The sequence below is a fragment of the Scardinius erythrophthalmus genome (genome assembly GCF_964197995.2).
Source record: "Scardinius erythrophthalmus genome assembly, chromosome: 18".
NCBI lineage: Eukaryota > Metazoa > Chordata > Actinopteri > Cypriniformes > Leuciscidae > Scardinius > Scardinius erythrophthalmus.
This window is the reverse complement of record NC_138238.1, coordinates 2,428,721-2,451,662: the sequence shown is the minus strand read 5'-3', so window position 1 is coordinate 2,451,662 and position 22,942 is coordinate 2,428,721. Positions and strand designations below refer to the sequence as shown.

General features: G+C 35.6%; 2 protein-coding genes across 3 annotated transcripts; both read right to left on the bottom strand.

Moving 5' to 3' along the window:
* Window positions 1–674: 674 nt before the first annotated feature.
* On the bottom strand, window positions 675–6,776 carry LOC308706396 (catechol-O-methyltransferase domain containing 1). 2 transcript variants are annotated; one of them, XM_081391990.1, is made up of 7 exons: window positions 6,405–6,776; window positions 4,798–4,928; window positions 4,165–4,270; window positions 3,980–4,098; window positions 2,250–2,304; window positions 1,291–1,424; window positions 675–1,120 (listed from the first exon to the last, which is right to left on the bottom strand). In XM_081391990.1, exons 1-7 carry the CDS (start codon window positions 6,538–6,540, stop codon window positions 968–970), a joined length of 834 nt encoding a protein of 277 aa, XP_081248116.1. In that variant the 5' UTR covers window positions 6,541–6,776; the 3' UTR covers window positions 675–967. The 2 variants fall into 2 exon arrangements, with proteins under 2 accessions (XP_081248116.1, XP_081248117.1); XM_081391991.1 differs by lacking the exon at window positions 6,405–6,776 and adding an exon at window positions 5,635–5,811 and having other exon boundaries at window positions 747–1,120.
* Window positions 6,777–16,339: 9,563 nt separating this feature from the next.
* Window positions 16,340–19,465, bottom strand: LOC308706714 (zinc finger protein 503). Its single transcript, XM_081392525.1, has 2 exons — window positions 19,030–19,465; window positions 16,340–17,669 (listed from the first exon to the last, which is right to left on the bottom strand). The coding sequence occupies exons 1-2, from the start codon at window positions 19,255–19,257 to the stop codon at window positions 16,440–16,442; spliced, it is 1,458 nt and encodes a 485-aa protein (XP_081248651.1). The 5' UTR covers window positions 19,258–19,465; the 3' UTR covers window positions 16,340–16,439.
* Window positions 19,466–22,942: the final 3,477 nt, after the last annotated feature.

Below are 22,942 nucleotides of genomic sequence, written 5' to 3'. Positions count from 1 at the left end.
TAGAGGTCCAGCGGGGATTAGCGGAAGGGGCGGGACTTACCAGCTCTATAGAGCCGCTAAATCTCCAACCTCCGGAGAATCACCCGTTTAAAACAAACGAACAGAGGAGAGTCTGCTGGTAATAAAACAAGAATCAACATTAAATTGGCTTTAGGAGATGATGAGACCTGAGGGATTTGAAATGTTGTAAAAGTGACACAGAGATGGTGTTTTTATTACTCAGCCGGAGAGTACGGTGTTTTATTGAACAGATTCTCTGTCATATGTAGCTTTCTGACAGAGTTCACTGTGTAAAGCATCTGTTGTGCTGGAATTTATTTTCAAGGAAGTACCGCCGTGTCTAATGGGTAAAGCTACAGTCTTCAGCTGGTCAGCTTGAGATCCTCTCCATCTAAACTGGTCATATCTCTTAAGCCTAATAGTGCATGTTTATGAGCAGTAGGATGATAGGATCATATCAAATCAGAGATGAATGCATGCAGTTTTGTTTTTTAACCGCTAGAGGGCCAAAAGCGACCGTGCATCTTTAACTTGATGTACTAAAATATTAACTTAAATTTGAGTAATTTTGTTGTTTTTGTCAGACATTAACTAATACTGAAAAAAAATGAATGAAATCTATAGACATTAAAAAACTAAAACTGACGAAATACATAATTTACTAAAAACTCTTTGCTTAGACCTTTTTTTTATTATTATTGTTTTATAAAATTAAGGATTAAAATAATGATATTCAAACTTTTTTTATATATTACAGATTCCAGTGCCGTAATTTTGTTTATTAACATTTTATACCACAAATACATTGTACAAAAATCAGTGACATTCAGTGGTTGGCATTATGAACAGTCGAATACAAAACTTCATATTTATATGGTCAGACTTCAATTATTACAGTGCATATCGAATCGAGCGACATAAATGAATGATTACAGAGGGTTTCTTCAGTGTGTAATGTTGGTCCATGTTAGATCTTGAACGCTAGCGTCAGGCCGTCGCCCACAGGGAGCATGCTCAGATTGACTCGGACGTCTCGGTGGAGCTTCTTGTTCAGCTTATCGATGCTGATGGAGTCCACGTCGCCCTCTTCTGGGTTCACCACTCGACCACTCCACAGGACCTGAAGGAGAACAGCACTGTCATTCAGCCCTCCGCTAACAGAAACATCACAAATCATGACGGGGTTTTTTTATCGTGGTGGAAATATTCCTTGCAATCACTTTTAAGTGAGTTTTAATTCTCTCAGGAGTTGAAAGTATAAAGTTATAAAGAACAGACGTGATCACTCACATTATCTATAGCGATTATTCCTCCTTTCCTGACGAGCTGCAGGGACTTCTCATAGTAGTTGTCGTAGTTGACTTTATCAGCGTCAATGAAGACAAAATCAAACGTCTCTGCTTGACCTGCAGCCAAAAGCTCATCTAATGACAAAAACATTATCAAAGTCCATGATCACACCGCAAATCCCACTTCTGCTCAAATCAGTTTAGTTTCGAGGTCGTTCACATGTATGTTCATCATAACTTAGTTGTTTTGTCCTAAATTAGTCCTAAATTGTAAGTCGCTTTGGACAAAAGCGTCTGCTAAATGTAAATGTAAATAACATCCTCAGCAAATTTCATATTTAATATGATTTAATTTATGTTACTGAAAAAAAAAAAACGTTCAGGACGTCACTGTTCAAAGCAAATCTCACATCATACGAGACCTAATGTTTGCACTTTTCTATGTAAATACTTCAGATTGTACTATTACTTTATAAGGGTAAATTGTGTGCAATTATGATGCATGTCAAGTTAATTCCAATCTGAATGTTCACACTGAAGTCACAAAATAGAAATGCTTAAAACATAATAAAACTAAAACCATTTTCGGTACTTGATATAGACGTTTACTGAAACAAAAACAAAAAAAGTTTCCAAAAATAACTAAAACTGGAATAAAATGAATTAAAAACTAAATAGAAATATATATATATATATATATATATATATATATATATAAAAATAAAAAAATTATTAAAACTGTAACTAAAAATAAAATGGGGAAATAAAAAAATATGAGTAAAATCTATAATAGCATCTCAATGATTCTACTCTGCATTCACTTTTTCCCCCTTTTTTTTTGCTGCATGTTCACCCCAAAAAAAAAACAGATGTGTGTCAGAAATCCTGCGATGTGAATGTAGTCTAAAGGTGATTCGGATGAGAAGAATTTCACAATGCTTGGATAAATCCAGATCTTACCGAGAGTTTGCAGCGCCGGCTTCAGACGCACGTCGATCTTCTGCTCAACGCCAGCCTGAGAAGATTCCAGAACATTATTAAATACAGGATTATAATGTTAATCAACTGAAATTAATGTAATAGAGCCTCAAAGCGATGAGTCTGATCTCACATACACAAACCTAGAGATCCAAAACCTTCATAAGAAATGTGTTTATTCCTAAAACAACAGTGCGGTGCAGAGAGCGATTCACTGACAATCATAAACAATCAATTAATGAACATCCAAAGCTAATTATAGAAATATAAATTAGAGTGACTTAAATTAGAGCAAACTGGGGTTAAACATTGTTACTTATTAACTGTGTTAAAAGTCTCTTCAGTTTGAATATTAACCCACATAAAGGCGATGGTGAAGGTTTATGGTCTCTGATATAAGAACAGATAAACTTTATTAACATGCGCTCCAATATTACAGTTTAAGGGATTGTGGAAAAACCAGGTTTTCCTGTGCAGACTCTTCCTTTAAACTCAGGCTTGAACATTTCATACAGCAAATATTAACATCATAGAAAAGGGTTTTATTATAGTGAGTTTTTTTTAAATGCTTTATTTTTGCTTTTCATGAACTGGGAACCATTATTATTTTTTATTCATAATTTTAACATAAAATTGTGATGTTTGGATTAATGAGCAGTTTTATTTTCACTAAAAAACCTCAGTTACTTGCTTGGAGATTTTTTATTTATTTTTTTAATTCCATTTTTTGCTATTATTATTGAACTATTTGCAATTTCAACATAAAATTGAGATGTTTGCATTTATGAGCAGGATTATTTTCACTGAAACACCTCAGTATTTTGTGCAATTACACATGCAATTTAAAAATATATAAATGTATATTATTTACAACATGAAAGCTGTTTTGGGGCTTGTCGTATTAAAATCCTAAGAAATAATAAACCAGCATCTTTATTATTATTATTTGGGCTCCAACTTTTTTGTGTAGTTTCACTTTTTTTTTTTTATGTGAAAGGTTTTCAATTCAATAATACAATACATTTTAATTGTATTATACACACATACATATAATCATACATCCATATAAGTGTAAAACATTACAAATAAAACTAAATGAATAAAGATAAACATACAAATGAAAAGTAAACTACAACTGACGGCTTAGCTTATCTCGTCTCATATGATATTACTGGTTCCCTTATAACTTTGAAAGTAACAAAACACGAAAACAATTATCTTTATTAACCTGTCAGATGTTATTAGGATAGTTATTAATATTGTCTTGTAGTTTATGAACAGTACAGTGGACCATCATGTGATCGGAAACGCTCAATCGTTTCAACAAATGTGGGAAAAAATGAAAGTTGCTTTTGAGGTGTGGTTCGTGGTTGATAAGACTAACATAAAAGACTAAAAGTTTTTGAAATTTTCAGTGTGTGTGTGTGTGTGTGTGTGAGGTAAACAGACACAAGCTCTTGAAGCTCCGCCCTCTGTGCCGGGAGCAGCAGCTCATTTGCATTTAAAGGGACAGGCACAAAAACGCTCCGTTTTTGCTCAACCACAAAAACTGACAATTTTACCATGTGATATAAAAATATCTGTGGGGTATTTTGAGCTAAAACTTCACACACACTCTGGGGACATCAGAGACTTATTTTACATCTTGTGAAAAGGGCATTAGGTGGTCAGTTTGATGTAAAGTTTGACTATGCCGCTCTCGAGTAACTCACCAGCTTCCAGAAGGGTCTGCCGATGTTGATGAAGTCTTCGCTGACGTCACAAGCGATCAGTTTCCCGTCTTCGGGAAGAGTGAGAGCAATGCTCACGGCGTTATAGCCCGTATACACACCTGAACACACACACTTAGTTCAGCACACGTACAGTGTTTCACACAGTATTTCTGAAACGCACATACCGATTTCAATGGCTTTCTCCGCTTTGATTAATCGGGCTAAATTCGCCATGAACTGCGCCTGTTCGCAGGCCACCATGATCCCGTTCAGCTCGTGCTCCATGGTTTTCTACAGTTGTGAGATGTTCATTAAACACAACAATTCAACAGCATGTTAATTACTCTTAAACATCTATAGTAGTGATACCTTTGTAATTATTTTTAATAATCTATATTAAAGGGATAGTTCGTGCTTTTCATCTGAAAGAAGAATGGGTAACACTTTATTTTACACTGTCCTTGTTACAAGTTACATGTACTTACCATAGTAATAACAGTAAATTATGCATAATTACATGCAACTAACACTCAACTAAATCCTAACCCTAGAGTAAGTACATGTAGTTGCTTAATATTACTCAGTACTTAAATATATAATTATAATGTAACAATAACACCTTAAAATAAAGTGTAACCGAAGAACGTCATACACACCGAGGATGGCTGAGTAAATCATGGGTTCATTTATATTTTTGGGTAAACTATCCCTTTAAACCTTGAATGCATTTATGCAGTTTTGAGCCCTATTGATTTTCTACGGATATCTGTGTGTTTTTAGGGCGAGACGGTCGTCATGAGGAGGAGGAGGAGTTTTACCTGCCGGAGTTTTTTGAGAGCCGGATGTTCCCGCAGGGAGTTGTTCAGCAGGTACTGCATCACTGGATCATCTTTCCTACCCACGTGACTTTTGCCAGACGACATTCTGAAGAATTTAGATTTGCGTTTGCCTTTAGAGAAAAGAAATCAATCAGAGAAAGAAATTACTTTTGGCTATACTGTGTGTTATTTACACACTAGTGTACATTTCATAAGACAACACCTTGTTTTAATCTTTTTCCATGTGCGATTTCTTTGTACAATTATTTAATTATTATTATTTATTTGCAATTTCAACATACAATTGTGATGTTTGCATTTATGAGCAGGCTGGTTTTCACTGAAACACCAGTATTTTATGTAATTACACATGCAATTTTTTTTAAATAATAATAATATTTTTTTACAACATGAAAGCTGTTTTTGGACTCGTCGTATCAAAATCCTATAAGATATTTATAAACCAGCATTTTTTATTATTTGGACTCCAACTTTTTTGTGTAGTTTCTTTTCTTTTCTTTTTTTTTACATTTTTAAAAGTTTTCTATTCAATAAAACAATACAGTTATACTTCGTTATTGTATGCATTATCATGGGAAGTCTTTAAAAAAGTGTTTACAGAAGAAATTTCCCTTTTATTACAAAAGATTAGGAAAAAAAGTCAACACTTGATATTTATTTTTCACAGGCAGATTTGAAAATGTATTGGTTCGTTTTATTTAAACTAATTGGGTGCTGCGCCTTTAATTGCGGCTTCTTGAATCGAAGTACACGAACTTCCGGAAAGTTACACACACGATTGACTTCAGCTTTAGTTAAGTTCTATGGTTTCCTTACCCACATAATATCCCGCTATAAAAATCGATCCCAGCATCGCTGAGCCTATAAGCGCTTCTTTGGATAAATTATGCGATGACATTATTATAAATACAGCTCTCCAACTGAAGATCTTTACATCTGACTGAGGTGAGCGTGAAGCAACAGACACACGTGAACTCAGTTACCGTAAAACACAGTGTATGAGCTCGGCTGAACGGGCTTGTACTGAACGAGTAATGCAATTGTTCTCGTAAGATTAGGAAAAGTTTATGATGGAACATGATTTTTGAGTAATATGAGGATTAAGTTATGCAAAGAGGTGTATTTGTATAGTCTAAGTAAACTCTATTATTTTCTAGTTGCGCTTAAACTCGGAGAATTACGACACGAGCGCCATCCAGATCACATGACAGACACGCGGATATTCTCCATTTATTATTTGTAATATTATTAAAAGCGTTTAATGGATTGACAGCCAGCCGTCGTGTGTAACAATGCATTATTTTAATGTACTTTTATTTTCTCCATAGTCTAATGTTTAAAATGCGTTTTCCCCTTTGTGACGCTTGTAGTCAAATAAACACAAGTAAACAATAATAATGCAATGCTGATGCGCTTCTGACGGGTCATACATCGCGTTAAATATGCGTTACAAAACCTGATGCATTGATAAATTAAGTTAAGTTCATTATTCGACATGCATGAGTGCATAAACAAAGTATTATCGATTATGTGCAGTGAAATGCAGCTCGACGGACAGTATTCAGATATGAAAGGCTATAACTCACTGTAACTCCGTATTATGTGGTTTCTTCTTTGCTGGAGATGATGGTGATGGTGTCCTCGTTTTCTTCTGTAAAATGGCTCCAGTTTTTGGGGGGTGGAGATTGTCCGCTTTAATGACCAATCATGAATATTAAACATGACACAATCCCGTTGTTTAAGAGCAAAGCTTTGATAAATGAATAAACAGTCAAGTTTTAAAATCTCTGGTTTCAGTTTAGTGCATTTTTTACATGTTTGTATAGCCAGTCATAGAAATTGCATTTAAAATATATCTAATAATTTTCCTAATGATGAAGGTTAATGTTCTTAATTAAACTCTGAGGCCATTAAACTTGTAAAGCTTTAATGTATTAGTCATAGGCAACCTTGAGTCTGTGCGATTTATCTTGAATAAATCTAAGTTGGCTGGTTAGTGAATGTAGCAAATATTTGTTTTATGAGATTTGGGTTATAAAAGCATGTCCAAACTTTAGCCCACATTTAATCAAACATTTCAGGATCCCAGTTTATTTGCTGTCAGGTTTGAGAACCTTTAGTTTAATCAATAAGTGCTTCTTATAACTGATATAATGTAGTTTATAAAGAAAGATGATATTGTGAACTTGTACTGAATGATTTGGCTGTAGTTCATCATATCGACCAGCATGTGGCGCTCTCCTCTAATACATGTGGCTGAAACACTTTCTGCTGTTCTCTAGCATTTACTGTACATACTGTATCGTGACCTTTCTTGTGTTGATGTGTAAGAAAAGCCTTAAACCTAAACTCACCTCACACTTTAACACTATTCTTTTGCTGATACTCACTGATCTTTACATCTGAAAATGCAAATCTAGTTCATTATGGTTTTTATATTTAGTGTACAGTACTGTGGAAAAGTTTGGGGTCAGTACATTTTTTTTATTTGAAAGAAATTAAGACTTTGATTTAGAGAGGATGCATTCAAGTGATTAAAACTGTTGTTTATAATGTTACATAAGATTCTGATAAAAAAAAAAAAAAAAAAAAAAAACGCTTCTACTGATTTTTTCTTTTCTTTTCATTGATTAAAAAAAATATCACGGTTACCACAAAAATATTAACCAGCACAACAATGATAATAATCATAATTTTTTTCTTGAGCATCAAATCATCATATTATACTGATTTCTGAAGGATCATGTGACGCTTGTATATATTCAAATAGAAAACTGTCTTTTTTGTATTTGTAATAAAATTTCACAATTTTTACTGTACTTTTGATCAGCTTTGGTGAGCAGAAGAGAGGCTTTGGTGGTTTTATCTCAGGCCAGAATCATTAATTATGACATAAAAATTCAAAGTAATGAGAAAAGTAAAGTAAAGTTGATATTGACATAGGTCTAATTGATGTATAATTTCAATTTCAAAGTCATAATTTCAATTTAGTATATCAAACTTTTTACTTTTTAAGTCATAATTTCGACTTAAGTCTGAAGGATCATGAAGACTGGTGTAATGATGCTGAAAATCCAGCTTTGATCACAGGAATAAATTACACTTTACTATATATTCACATAGAAAACAGCTGATTTAAATTGTAATAATATTTCAAAACTGTATTTTATACAGTGTGTGATCAAATAAATGCAGCCTTGGTGAGCAGACGAGAGGCTTTAGTAGTTTCATCTCAGGCCAGAATCAATAATTGTGTAATAATAATCTCATATCTTTACTTCTGCAGTGATGATCCTGTCCGTCAATCTTCATGAACACGTCAGGAAGCAGGTAACACACACTCTCAATCTCACCGACACACACTCGCATCACGTTCCCTGTGAAGTCTGAAGACCGAGAGCATGATGGGAAGATCTCGTGATCGGTCTCATCTCGGGTTCCTCTTATAAAGTGCATGACGGCACTCATGCCTGATGGCGCTGCGTTTAACGCTTGAACATTTTTATGGACTTTTCCTCTGGATTGACTTCAGAGACGCTTGTCAGAGTGACTTATGGGCCGAAACCCAGTCCAGAGCCGGAGAGCCCAGCTGGCATCCATCAGCCCAGTGAAAGCGATAATTGGGCAACATCTTGAAGGCTGGTATTTGTAATTGAGCGGCTGGAGTCGAGAGGGTTCAGCCCGTATAAAGGCCACATTGAGGAGAGGCGTTAAGAGTTTAGCAGCAGAAGAACCATCAGATCTGATCTCAGATCAGCCAGAGCCGTCTTTAACCCGTCAGATCAGGACAAACGCGCGCTCTGGAAATCATAATACAGAGATGAAGAGTTGAAATCGTGACATGCTAAGTCATAATTACGACATGAAAAGATGATGAGAATAAATGAACAATTGAAATTGACAAACATTATGAAATTTGAAATTGACAGTCATAATTATAAAATTGACAATATTGACAGTTGAAATTGACGTAATAATTTCGATTAATTTTTTTTTGGTCATAATTTCAATTTAGTATATCAACATTTTGGCTTTTTAGCTTATAATTATGACATAAAAAGGTGATGAGAATAAATGGTGGGGATAAAAAGTCAAAGTTTTACTTACTAAATTGAAATTGACAAACATTATGAAATTCGAAATTGACAGTCATAATTATAAGATAAAAAGTCAAAATTGACAATTTTATATTGACAGTTGAAATTGACGTAATAATTTAGATTTTGTCATTATCTTGATTTTCTTTTGGTAATAATTTTAACTTAGTATATCAAAATTGTGGCTTTTCATCTCATAATTATGACATAAAAAGATGATGAGAATCAATAAATGAGGATTAAAAAAGGGATGGGACTAAAAAGTACAAATAATGACAAAAGTCGAAATTATACCTAATAAATTGAAATTGACAAAAATGCTAAATTATGATAATTAAAATGTCAAAATTATGATATAGTTGAAATTATGACAGTCATTATTATAAGATAAAAAGTCAAAACTGACAAAAAAAATTAATTGACAGTCAAAATTGTCTTAATTTCGATTTGTGTCATCTTGATTTTTTTTTTTTTTCAATTTAGTATATCATAATTTTGGCTTTTTATCTCAAGTCAAGTCATAATTTCAACTAAGGATTAGTGACTTTTTATCTCAACTATGACTAATTGCAGTGTTATTTTCAGTATTATTATTTATATTATTATTATTAATTTTATATTTTTAGTTTAATTTTAGTTTAAGTTTTAGCGATTTTATTATGTGCGTTTAGTTTTTGTTTGTTTTAAATATTTCTATTTGGCTTTCATTTATTTTTATTTCAGTTTTAGTAATTTTAGTAATCACTTAAATTTAGTAATTGAAATATTTTTTTTATTTCAGTTAGTTTTCATCTGACTTTTTTTTCTAACATTTATTCAGAAATATAAAAAATATGTGTAATAATTTTATTTTTACTAGTTAACAATAACCACTTGTTTATGGCAGACTTAGCTTTATTAAATTCATGGTCTCTTTTGATGAAAAACTTGTGGAAACTATTTTTCTAGCACTTCTTTTAGACGTATCTGGTATAATATTAACATCATACGACTGAATTATGACGTATACAGGTCAGCCACATATCATCCTGTAATGTTTTGTACGTAAAAGTTCAAGCCTGTCATGAGGTTTTTGATTGAAATGTAACTTTCACTGGCATCTGATGCTGGCGTTCACATCATGTGCTCATAAACCAGTGATTTCACCCCTGAAACAATATTTGTGGTATTTAGAGCAGAGGTCAGATGTGGCAGCGCTCTGCTATATTTGTTTTTATGATGCCATATTTTGTGTTTATGTGGAAAGCAGCGCTGCAGGAGATTCATGGGCTGTCACTGGCGTGTTATTGCCAGCAGAGATCAGATGAAGGCTTGCGTCTGTCTCCTGTATTCCCACATGTTTGCAGTGTCTCTAATATCTCCTGAAGTGAGAGGAACACCGGCAACGGAACATTTACACACAATATTTGGAAGAACCGCATTCCTGATTAGTCCTGATGGAGCAAACATGTTCTCTGACGAGGTTTCTTCACTTTAATGTTTTAATGAAGACAGAGGAGAAGTCAAGCAGAAGTCACTGTTTCACAATTATTTAAAAAAACATTTGGTAACTTTATTAGTGTCCTTGTTACATATTACATGTGCTTTAGAAATAACAGTAAATTATGCATAATTACATGTGCCAAACTATATGGTTATTATATTATGTTGTAAGTAGGCCTACATGTTGTTATTCTGTAATTTTAATGTAGTTAGGACACCCTAAAATAAAGTGTAACCACATTTTTTTTTTTTTATAAATTAATGATTTTATTCAAAAGTGACAATAAAGGCATTAATAAAATCACAAACTATTTCTATTTCAAATTAGTGCTGTTCTTTTGAACTTTTGAATTTATCAAAGAATCCTGAATAAAATAAATAAATAAATAAATAAGCACAACTGTTTTCAACATTTTCAATGATTTCTGAAGGATCATGTGACACTGAAGACTGGAGTAATGACGCTGAACATTCAGCTTTGATCACAGGAGTAAATTACACCTTACTATATATTCACATAGAGAACAGATATTTTAAATTGCAATAATATTTCACAATTTTTACAGCATTTTTGATCAAATAAACGCAGCCTCGGTGATCATAAAGAGTAAAAAGGATCAGTTTTCTAGTGTTGACTTGAAATGAATCTGAGATGAAGTGTAACGAGCTATGAAATCATTGCGTTCAGTCTGAGAGGAATGTGTCGAGTGTTCTGGTAACACACACACACACACACATGCAACCGTTTCAGAGAGACAGCGCATCAATCTGGGCTCGAGAACGGACATCTGTTTCTCCGGTGTTTCCCTGCATCGACTGACTGCAGTGTGTGTGTGTGTGTGTGTGTGTGTGTGTGTGTGTGTGTGTGAGAGAGAGAGAGGGACTGTCGAAAACAGGCCTGAGAAACTCTTTGAGAGTAGATGCCAAACCTGATTTAAACACCTCAGTTTGGAGAGTTTGGGCTGCAGTTTCGACCCGAAGCACGAACTGGCACGACTCGCTGCTCTTAAATACCCTGGAAATTACGGTGTGTGTGTGTGTGTGTGTGTGTGTGTGTGTGTGTGTGTGTGTGTGTGTGTGTGTGTGTCTGTGGTGGAGGCCTGCGTGTGTGTGTGGAGTGCTTGTTGAGATGTCATTTATCTTACTCACTGCACATGTGTTTAGAGGTAAGAGTTTCCATGTGTGCACGTATTTAAATGTGTGTGTGTGTGTGTTTGTGATGCACGGTGTATTTGTATCCAATCTGTGGCTAATTTTCAGTCTCCTCATTAATCTCCAGCGCTTAAAGCTTCAGTGGCTTTAAAACAACTGTGTAACTTTGCACGTTTCCTCGCTTCAACCAAAAGTCTTTCCAGGCTGTTCTGATGAGAGTCAAGCATCACTAATATTACTTTTGCTCATATTTCATGTTCCTATTCCACAAAACATCTGATGCTACTCGTCCTGCAGTTAATGCTACAGACATCAGATCATGAGCTGTGCGATTTTCACACACTCTTAAAGTCCCCCTGTGGTGAAAATCCAGCTTTTAATGTTGTTTATGTGTCTATGTGGTGTTTTTAATACGCTTTAAGACAAACCATGTGTAAATTCATAAGTCGACAGCATTGCTGAGTATTTCCTCCTTAAAACTGCAGTGAACCAAAGACAGTCTCAAAAACACGCTTTGAAATCGCTGGTGTTTCTGACGTCACAAACTACCTTGTAACCAATCAGATCAACGTGTGATCGTCAACCAGTGGATCTCTGAGCTGAGTGAGTGAGTGGAGGCGGGGCTCATTTGCATATTCATAGAACCACACATACTAAATGAGGCAAGGGTGTCGAGTTACATTTAAGATATTTTAAGGCATGAAGGCATTTTTTTTAAGGAAAATATATTGAAATATGTAATTTTGGTGAGCAAAGATGAGTTTTAAGGGATACAATTATTGACTACAGGGGATTTTAACTCTTTCCCCGCCATTGACAAGACTTTCCGGTTTTCACTGTTAAACGTTAAACGCGTCATCTAAAAGAGTACAGAATCTCTGGATCAAAACAGGTAAGGTGAAAAAGAAGCAGAAACAAGCGATATCATATCATATCGCGATCATCAACATTAAACGGCGCATAAATCAAAACTGCCTAACGTTACCGAATGAATGTCGACCCAGGACGAGTTATAGGAGCTAAAGTGGAGCTTTGGGTGTTGATGGAGTCAATATCTACATCTGTGATTTGATCATTGCTCTGAATCTGATCCAAATCTTTGACAAAAACGTGATTTTCCTCAGCTTTTCGCTCAAAATGTTGCTTTTTATGTAATAAAGAATGCATGAAGCAATAATTTTTTTTGTCTAAATGCAGAGGTTTTGTTCTTTCTTTTGATATACTGCATGTTCAGATATTGAAACATGAGGGTTTTTTTTTTACGCTGGCGGGGAAAGAGTTAAAAATAAAGGATCTTTACTGGCATTGATGGTTTCATGAAGACACTTTAACATCCAGGTTCTTTAAAGCAGAAAAAAAGTTTTTTTTTAGATTATTAAAATGCATTCTTTTAAGAACTAAAACCAAAGAAACAAAACAAATCTATGGCATCACTCAAAAAACTCCCTTTGGGATCCTTCATTTCTCAGAGCGTAGCAACAGGCACAGAACACCTTAGCAACAGCGTGTGTGTAGCCGACAGAAGCGCAGCTGTAATGACTCTATAAACACGCCGTCACAGTGAACGATCATCTGTGTAGAATCTGTGCGGCACAAGATTATTTATGGATATCTAATATCTGTGAGTGTTTAGTTTTGTCTGTTTGTGTATGTTTGGTGATTTACTCCGTGCACAAATCATCTTCATCAGTATCTTTGAGTCATTTTTCACTTATCTAAACATCCTTAAAACAAGGCGAAAGGAAAGATTTTAAAGTTATTTTTTCTAACCGGAAATCTAATGCTTTGATTCATCTTACAAAAAATAGTGTTTTTTGGGGGGGGAAACAATAAACTTAAAAAAAAAATGAAATCCTTGCTGGAAAATGATGAAATTTGGCACACAGATAGAGGACAATCTGAATTTAACTCACAGCAATTTTAGAGTCTCTGATTCGATCCCTCTAGCGCCACCAACTGTCCGAAGTTGCACTTACGTTTAAGAACAAACAAAAAATAGTGTTTTTTTTGGGAAACAATAAACTTAAATAAATGAAATCCTTGCTGGAAAATGGTCAAATTTGGCACACAGATAGAGGACAATCTGAATTTAACTGGAGAAATCTGGAGCAAATTTTTCTAATTCAATCCCTCTAGCGCCACCAACTGTCCGAAGTTGCACTTGCGTTTAAGAATAAGAAACATAATTGTGTTTTCCTCTGGCTCAAGACTGCATTGAGTCTTTTTTACTTCTCAGTCTTGGATATTTAGTTATTTTACTGGAGAAACAAGATGAAAGCGTTAGTGGCCAGTCGTGGTTTGAGCAGAATCCAGGTGCAAACAGCCGACAGCTGTTGTTCACTGCACTGAAAGATGAGCGATTGTTGCTGTTTTGTGTTACTAATATATGAACGTGTGGTCTGTCGGCGGTCAGGGCTTCATGTCGGATCAGCAAGAGTCTGAGAGAGTCGTGGGTTAGTTAGCATGTTTGAGCCTAAAACGCTGTGGGTTTGGGTTGTAACTCAAACATGCTGTTTTAAATGCATGTCGTCCAGTGACTCTCGGAGTCTGTCATGATGAATATTTTAAGGAACTGTGTTTTAAGTTTGCACGCCACAGCACACATGGTAATGCAAATGTTTGAGCCAAAAAATTGCAAAAATGCACAAAAACAAAAAATGCGGTATGGCAAAAAATGCCCATATATGCAATTTTTATACTCCATTTAGCCTTTTGTGCTGGCTTTAGTTATTGGGCCTTTTCCAATCAAAGGAAAGAGACATTTCTTGAATATACATGTCTTGTTCTAATTTGCTTCAATTATATATATATATATATATTATGCTGATTTTTCAGATCCTAATTCTTCATTTAAATATGATTATACGTCTCCAGAATATCTTTAGAGCGAAGGTGAAATGTTTTATACTGGCCTAAATATAAACAAACAACATTTCCCACTAGGAACAATTTCTTAAATATTATTATTTATGAAGCATGCATATAAATATATAAATTACATGTGCTTTGCCTGAATATGAATTGCAACATTGTGTCTACTTTATATGCATAAGTTCATATTGCATAGTAGTGGCCAGAAATGATGTCCGGAGGGGATTGTTGTTTTTCATGACCCTACAAATTCAATTAAACCATCAAAATATGAGGAAAATATTTTATATTCTTTAATTAATTTAATTATGAGGGAAGGACAAAACACTAAACTTTAGTTAAGGTATTTATCTGACAAAATTATTCGTCAATAAAGGCAAACTGCAAAAATAAAAATGCATTGAAAAACAAAAAGCTGACAGGGAAAAGCACACGCTGACTACAACATAATCAGTTATTAATATTTCATTGGTTCTGTCTTGTTTTTGCATGTGTTCATAAATTCTTTGTCTGGCCAAAAATTATGTTGCACAATTTGTCATGTTTCATTGCCTTATGATCACAAATAAAACAATTGACTCCAAGCACAACTATGCATTATGATTACAAAACACATTAAATAAAGGATGAAGATAGGCCAGATATCACTTTTGGCCACTATTGTATAATATTATGCAAACTATTTAAGTGTCATTTCATAATTCTGATGACTTTTATATTTGTATGAGATAGTGTGTCCAAACGTTTGACGTGTTTAAATCAAGAGACTTGTAGACGTTACACAGGAATTATTTTGAGTGATTAAACGTCACATTGTTCTGTCAAGCATTTGTTTGATTTATTATCGAGATGTTTTTTCTCTATGATGAACATTAACCTGTGATTGTCCATGCATTATTGGTACGAAACCCTTTCTACATCAAACCGCTAAATAAATCTGTCATTTCTTCTGATATTCAGAACTGAATGTGGAGAGAGAGTTTGATGCTCTTCTGGAGAAATAAAATGATGGATGTTTTATTCAGCTGGAAAATTGTAATATATTAAGTGAATGTGCATGAACTACAGTGTTTATAAGAATATGACTTACTAATATTATAAAGTGTTACCAATAGGTTTGCATTATTGTTTTCATAGGTTTGATCATGTAGCACATTTTTTTATTCATTTTAAGGAATTTTTTTTTTAAATTCCTGTATATATAAAATGCATACCTATTATATTGATTTTATATCTTAGACCTATTCTTCTTTATTACCTGATTTATTTAATACTTTTAAAAAGTAATTCAAAAAGTAAGGCTCATAAACACACACACACACACACACACACACACACACACACACACACACACACACACACTATCAAAGGTTCTTAATTTCTAAAGGTTAGCACATGTGCCAAGCGCAACATTAAAAGTCTTGTTTTTCGTGTCTAAATAAACTAGTGCTGTAAAGACAAATAAACTAGTGCACAGACTGAACGGAGTTATTCTTTAATTGCTGTCGTTTTCCCTGAGTTTCACAGTAAAAACATTTCTCCCCCACAAACATTAAAATATAAGTTTTCAAGTAAACTTAGAAATAAACATGCAAATTTTGGCTATAAGACATTACACAGTGTGTCTCGGCTTCAGTTGAGGGTTGTTTCATCTTTCATATATATATATATATATATAAGAGAGTCGGGTTACACTTTATTTTACGGTGTCATTGTTACAGTGTAATTATACATGTAAGTACTGAGTAATTTTAAGTAACTACATGTACTTACTATAGGGTTAGGGTTTGGTTGAGGTTTAGTTGCATGTCATTTACTGTTATTACTATGGTAAGCACATGTAACGTGTAACAAGGACCGTGTAAAATAAAGTGTTACCGAGAGTTATGTCTGTAACAGTTTAAATAAAGCCATGTGAGTCTTGTTGAAATGTTTTTATTTCATTCGCTTTAAAGCTAGCTTTAATAAATAATGGTCCACTAGTCCTGAGGTGAACAAAAACATACAAAAGTCATTCCCTCACTGATATCCGAGTCCAGGCGCAGTGGTCAGTCTCTGTCCGTACAGTGTGTACGGGGAGTAAAACGGGCCCGTGGCCGCAGGAACCGGCACCGGCCCGGCGCTCGTCTGTAACGGGCTTTTAGCGTACGGGTGATACCGCGTGCCGAGCCCGAGCGTGTGGTGTGGCGTCCTGAGCGCGAGCGGGGCTCCAGGCATGTGACACGTGGGAAGAGTTAAAGAGTTGGGATATCCCGACACGAGCTTCTCCGCGAACGCAGTGTGAGTCCGCAAGTGGCTCAGGAGCTCCTCTGAGCTCGAGAAGCGCTTGTCGCACGGCCCGTTTACGGACACCCAGTTGCAAATGTGCTGGGACTCATTCGGGATCAAAAAGCCGTACGGATACAACGGGTGTCCGGGGAACGAGTGCGTAGCGGTTGATAGCGGGTGCATGGGATACATGAGCGGGTATCCGGGCTTGCTGTCGTGCGAGGCGCCGGATGAGAGATGGCTAGCGCAGTGGTAGCTCAGGCAGAACGGGTCCCGGCACATGATGGATGGGGGGGAGGCTCCGGCGAGCGGACTGGACCCGGTTTTCCCGCTGAGATTCATCATCTGACTGCCTCCGCTGGGCTTGCTCGGGTCCAGGGACACGCCGTGGGATAGGAAGGGCTGAGCGTAGCCGGCGTACGCTCCGGGATACGCTAGTCCTGCAGGGGAGATGGGGAATACGGTGTGACCGGTTCTGTAAGGAGAAACCGGCGCCACGAGTCCCGATCCGAGGACGGACGAGGCCGAGGATGTGGGAACGCTTTCAGACGTGACCGGTTTGGAAACATCCTTTGCCTCGCTGCTGTTGCTCTCAGTTCTTCCCGGTGTATCCGGAGTGGAGCTTTTACGTGCATCGCTTTCCTTTTTCCCTGTTTTATCCCCTGATTTATCTCCGGGTTGCGGAGAGATGGAGCTGCAGGAGTGTGGACTCCCCGTTCGCGGTGTGACGGGTCGACAGGTGGCGCTCGGGACACGGAAACTGGTCTTGTCTCCGCTCGCGTCTTTCCTCTCGGATGATTTGGCGTATGGCTTGAAACTGGATTTGTCCTCGGCTCCGATGTCGCTGATCTTCAGCGGGCTGGATTTGCTGTCCTTGTCCGAGGCGACGGCCGAGAGTTTCGACGAGGAAAGGGGATCCGACTTCCCAATTTGGGAGCATGTTTGTGCGAGGAGGGCGAGCGGACTCTTCTTGGCATCCAGCTGTGGAAACAGAGAGATTTAAGTATATTATAGTTTCAAAAGAACTCTCATATTTACATATGGCATTACCACTGAATTAAATATTGATGCTTTCCACAAAAATGTGCAAATTATCTATCTATCTATCTATCTATCTATCTATCTATCTATCTATCTATCTATCTATCTATCTATCTATCTATATTATTATTATTTCCAACCATAAAAACAGACAGATTTAAGTATATTATAGTTTCAAAAGAACACCCATATTTACATTTGACATTACCACTGAATTGAACTACTGAAAATATTGATGCTTTCCACATAAACATGCATTTAATTAACGAGTTCATGACATTTTCTAGGCTAAAAAAGGTAAATGTTCAGTGCTGATTTACGTCAGGCGCTGTAAAGCCTTTGAGCTCGACTCCAGCCTCTTGAATCTTAAATCTAAAATGCTGCAGAGACATTAAATCAAGTGTGGAGGGTTTGTTATATCCCTCTTTACACGCAATAAAATGTGTGTCCTTATGGCAACATATATTGTTTTCCTTACCTTTATATAACAAAAGGAAGAGAAAAGGTGCATTGTTGGAAGTAGAAGGTCAGTTTTTAAGGAAACCATTAATGAGGTTTGTTTTATTTTTCATCCAAGACTCAAAATTGACTGGAAAAGATGCATAAATAGTGCAAAGTATTTTTTTAACACTTTGCAGTATTTATGCATTTTTGATACAAACAACTTTGCCTTACAGAATTAGTATAGAATTGTCGTATGGCAACTCGCATAGAATTGCAGTGATGCAATTTCAAAAATGCTGAGGTTTATAGAGGCCTAATTATTTATGCATAAAAAACAATTCTCTAATGTTGCGCTTATAAGCTTTTATCGTCAGTATTAGATTAAAATTATTCGCTTATTTTGAGTTCGTAAGAGTATAAATATATCAGTGCACAAACAAGTAATTAGATAAATTAATACTTTTAAGAAAAGTTTTTTTTGCCATGTAAACGTTATCAAAAAATAAAAATAAAAGACTGCGCGTTCAGTATTTGCGCATTCACGCGGTAGATTAAGAGTTAAAAATAAAGACTGGAGTGAAAAAAATTAAGAAAGGTGTTGTTTCGTGTCGCAAACTGTCAGCTTTACCCATAGGCTGTAAAAAAATACTGCGTAGTATAAAGGGTTAATTATAACCTCTGGTAAATATTAGTGTTTTCCAACACGAAAAGGCTGCGCGTTCAGGATTTGCGCGTTCACACGGTAGATAAAGAGTTGAAAATAAAGACTGGAATGAGGAAACAAAAGAAGAAATGTGTTGTTTCGTGTCGCAAACTCTCAGCTTTACCCATAGACTGTAAAAGAAACAGTCTTTACCTCGATAGGGCTGACGGGAGTGGACGGGAGCGGCTGGAGATAGTCCGGGTGAAGGATGTGTCCCGTGCGCGCGCTCAGCATTTTCAACACTTTCACGGGTAAACGGCTCGCCTGGCGCTGCGGGTCTGCGGGAGACACTGAGTGCTGGACGGGGTCACGGGTTCGGCTCTCGTCCCACACTGGATACACCACACTAAACACAGCAGACTCCGTTGGCAATGTGATCATGTCCCACTTCTCTTTGCGTAATCTGGAAACGCATCTGACAAAAAAGTATTTCCCAAGAAGGCAAACAAATGTGTCCAAATGTTTTAAAAAAAAAAACACACACACAATATAATCCTTAAAGGTTATTGCTGGGGAAAGGGTGCAGAGAGACTTCGGAGAGCATCTTATCTTCCGCGTCGCGCACTCGCATTGAGCTCAGCTCACACATACCTCGCGTTCACGCGCACCCGAGATTAAAGCCTTCACTGCCGTCCAATCACAGCGCTGCGTGGGGTGATTGACAGGTCCAATGGGTGTGTGACGTCACCGTTGTGGGCGTTTGTTTTGGCCATATTGAGGAGGTGAAAACAATCTCACATCAATATATAAATCCTATCTTGTAATAAAACAAATCCAGTATTATAATTTATAGGCTCTGTTCTTTTAATGTTAATACAAAAGCACACCAGGTTTGATCATACATCTGGAGTGGTTTTATTGTACTTAAAATGAGTGATGGCTTCTTCACAGGTCATCTCAGACTGGTATTAGACATGTCTGCAGCTGTAAACTACAAACTGGAGTAATATAGAGAGTTCTGAACCAGTTTAACCGGCCCGATAAAAAACATTATACTCTGATGACACGTCCAACAAATATTTCCTAAAACCATAAACCCAAAGCGTAGAAAATGAATTGGAGAAGTAATCATAAATGTCATATCTGGTGATTAAAACGAAAAATATGGTATTGCCGAGTGTTGTAATTATCTAATCTATCTATCTATCTATCTATCTATCTATCTATCTATCTATCTATCTATCTATCTATCTATCTATCTATCTATCTATCTATCTATCTATCTATCTATCTATCTATCTATCTATCTATCTATCTATCTATCTATCTATCTATCTATCTATCGTTCTATCTATCTATCTATCGTTCTATCTATCTATCTATCTATCGTTCTATCGTTCTATCGTTCTATATATCTATCTATCGTTCTATCTATCTATCTATCTATTCTATCGTTCTATCATTTTTATCTATCTATCTATCTATCTATCTATCTATCTATCTATCTATCTATCTATCTATCTATCTATCTATCTATCTATCTATCTATCTATCTATCTATCTATCGTTCTATCGTTCTATCGTTCTATCGTTCTATCTATCTATCTATCTATCTATCTATCTATCTATCTATCTATCTATCTATCTATCTATCTATCTATCGTTCTATCGTTCTATCGTTCTATCGTTCTATCTATCTATCTATCTATCTATCTATCTATCTATCTATCTACCTATCTACCTATCTATCTATCTATCTATCTATCTATCTATCTATCTATCTATCTATCTATCTATCTATCTATCTATCTATCTATCTATCTATCTATCTATCTATCGTTTTATCTATCTATCGTTTTATCTATCTATCTATCTATCTATCTATCTATCTATCTATCTATCTATCTATCTATCTATCTATCTATCTATCTATCTATCTATCTATCTATCGTTCTATCGTTCTATCGTTCTATCTATCTATCTATCTATCTATCTATCTATCTATCTATCTATCTATCTATCTATCTATCTATCTATCTATCTATCTATCTATCTATCTATCTATCTATCTATCTATCGTTTTATCTATCTATCGTTTTATCTATCTATCTATCTGTCTGTCTGTCTGTCTGTCTGTCTGTCTGTCTGTCTGTCTGTCTGTCTGTCTGTCTGTCTGTCTGTCTGTCTGTCTGTCTGTCTGTCTGTCTGTCTGTCTGTCTGTCTATCTATCTATCTATCTATCTATCTATCTATCTATCTATCTATCTATCTATCTATCTATCTATCTATCTATCTATCTATCTATCTATCTATCTATCTATCTATCTATCTATCTATCATAAATAGTTTACTAATCCTGTGTTTATCTCTCTGTCTCTCTATCTGTGAATATGAATAGTTTAGTAATCCGGTGTTGATTGTTATTAATGAAGGCTGTGTAACACATGCTCTGATGGATGAGTGTGTGTGTGAGTGTGTGTTGCTGTGTTCAGTGGAGGCTGTCAGCTCTCGGTTCTGCCGGTGAGTTATTAGGGCCAGAAACTCCCCCTTTATTGTGTGGGTGATGGATGACGCCCAGCACACGGGCGTTACTCCGTAATGGGAACACATTTCAGACGGGCCATATTTCACCACATTTAAGTAGAAAGTTTTGAACGCCTCCTCGATATTTCACACCCTTTTGGCATATTTATGGAAAACTCCACGCATGCAAATATAATTACACGCTGCTGCCTGTAGGACGAAACAGTGCTACCAAGCTACAGTTTTATTAAAGTAAAAGCTGTTCAAAAAATAGGATTTTCTTTTCAATGAGCCTTTAAACTGGTTTGATCTTCTGGCTAGAAAACATTACTATAATATTAATCAATATTAAATATTTGATTCTTTGTTTGCTTATACACATAACAATAGAGAGACTAGGTTACATTCAACAAAAGACAGAATATTAATATTCAGATGTTTAACACATTATATTCAGATGACATGTGACTATAGGATGCATAATATTTGTAAAACATTTAGCAGTTTCTTTGGAAATTCATTTGATTATTTTTCATTTGCATATTTCTGTAGGCCTGGGCAAGGTTTGGAGGCTCATGAGGACTGAGGAAATGTTGGTAATTAATAGCGGCTGGGAATGATTGTGTTTACAGTTGCATGCTTTGTTTTATATAAAGTCACTATCATGGAAATTTCAATACTTTCCTCACTGTTTTTGAGCTCTACTCAATTATAAAATGGAAATAATAATGCATATCTGGATGCAGAAACATGAAGTATCTGAATGCAAAACAAGGCAAAGAAAAGCCTTTGATTGCCGTTGAGAGAGGAGGATCAGTTAGTAACAGATAAGCCCAGTAATTGAGCGTATTGCTTTTACTGGGAATAGGGAGCTCCGGAGAGATGTTCATGTGGTACAGCAGGATCGTCTTCTGCTCTGCTCATTATCTTCTGCTCATTAATCCACGCCAGAGACGCATCGAGCAGGACCTGATGGGGTAGTAAAGAAAGAGAAAACGCCATTAAGCCCCGCAGAGCTCATGCAAACATATGGCGATGCTTTCCCTGGACGGCGTGTGGTCGAGCAGCGCTGCAATAAATAAACCTGCGCACGAACGCTGCTCATCATCCTTTACTTGTAATACTAACCTGAAAACATGCAGGCATTCTTGTGCTAAAGGCCGGGTTCATCTCAACAAACAAAATGCACATTCAAGATTTTCACATTAGCAAAGCGTAGTGGTGTTAATGCTAATAGAAAACAATGCAACCTTTTACATTTTTATTTTATATATATATATATAGGCCTATATATATATATATATATATATATATATATATATATATATATATATATATGTATATATATATATATATATATATATATGTATGTATATATATATATATATATATATATATATCACATCCAAAATAAGTGTGTTATACATAATATAATAATATGTGTGTACTGTGCATAAATATTTTGTATATATAAATACACACACATGCATGTCTATATTTAAGAAAAAAATATTTATACATAAAATATTAATATTTATATATAATATAAATTGTGTATAAATGTATATACATGCATATGTGTGTATTTATATATACAAAATAA

Excerpts from the sequence above, each read along its gene's own strand:
- LOC308706714 (XM_081392525.1), bottom strand. The coding sequence starts at position 19,257 with ATGATCACATTGCCAACGGAGTCTGCTGTGTTTAGTGTGGTGTATCCA. Across the intron at positions 17,670-19,029 it reads CTCCCGTCAGCCCTATCGAG|CTGGATGCCAAGAAGAGTCC; the intron begins GTAAAGACTGTT and ends CTGTTTCCACAG.
- LOC308706396 (XM_081391990.1), bottom strand. The coding sequence starts at position 6,540 with ATGTTTAATATTCATGATTGGTCATTAAAGCGGACAATCTCCACCCCC. Across the intron at positions 2,305-3,979 it reads GCAGACCCTTCTGGAAGCTG|GCTGGCGTTGAGCAGAAGAT; the intron begins GTGAGTTACTCG and ends GAATCTTCTCAG. Across the intron at positions 1,425-2,249 it reads GCCGGCGCTGCAAACTCTCG|ATGAGCTTTTGGCTGCAGGT; the intron begins GTAAGATCTGGA and ends TTTTGTCATTAG.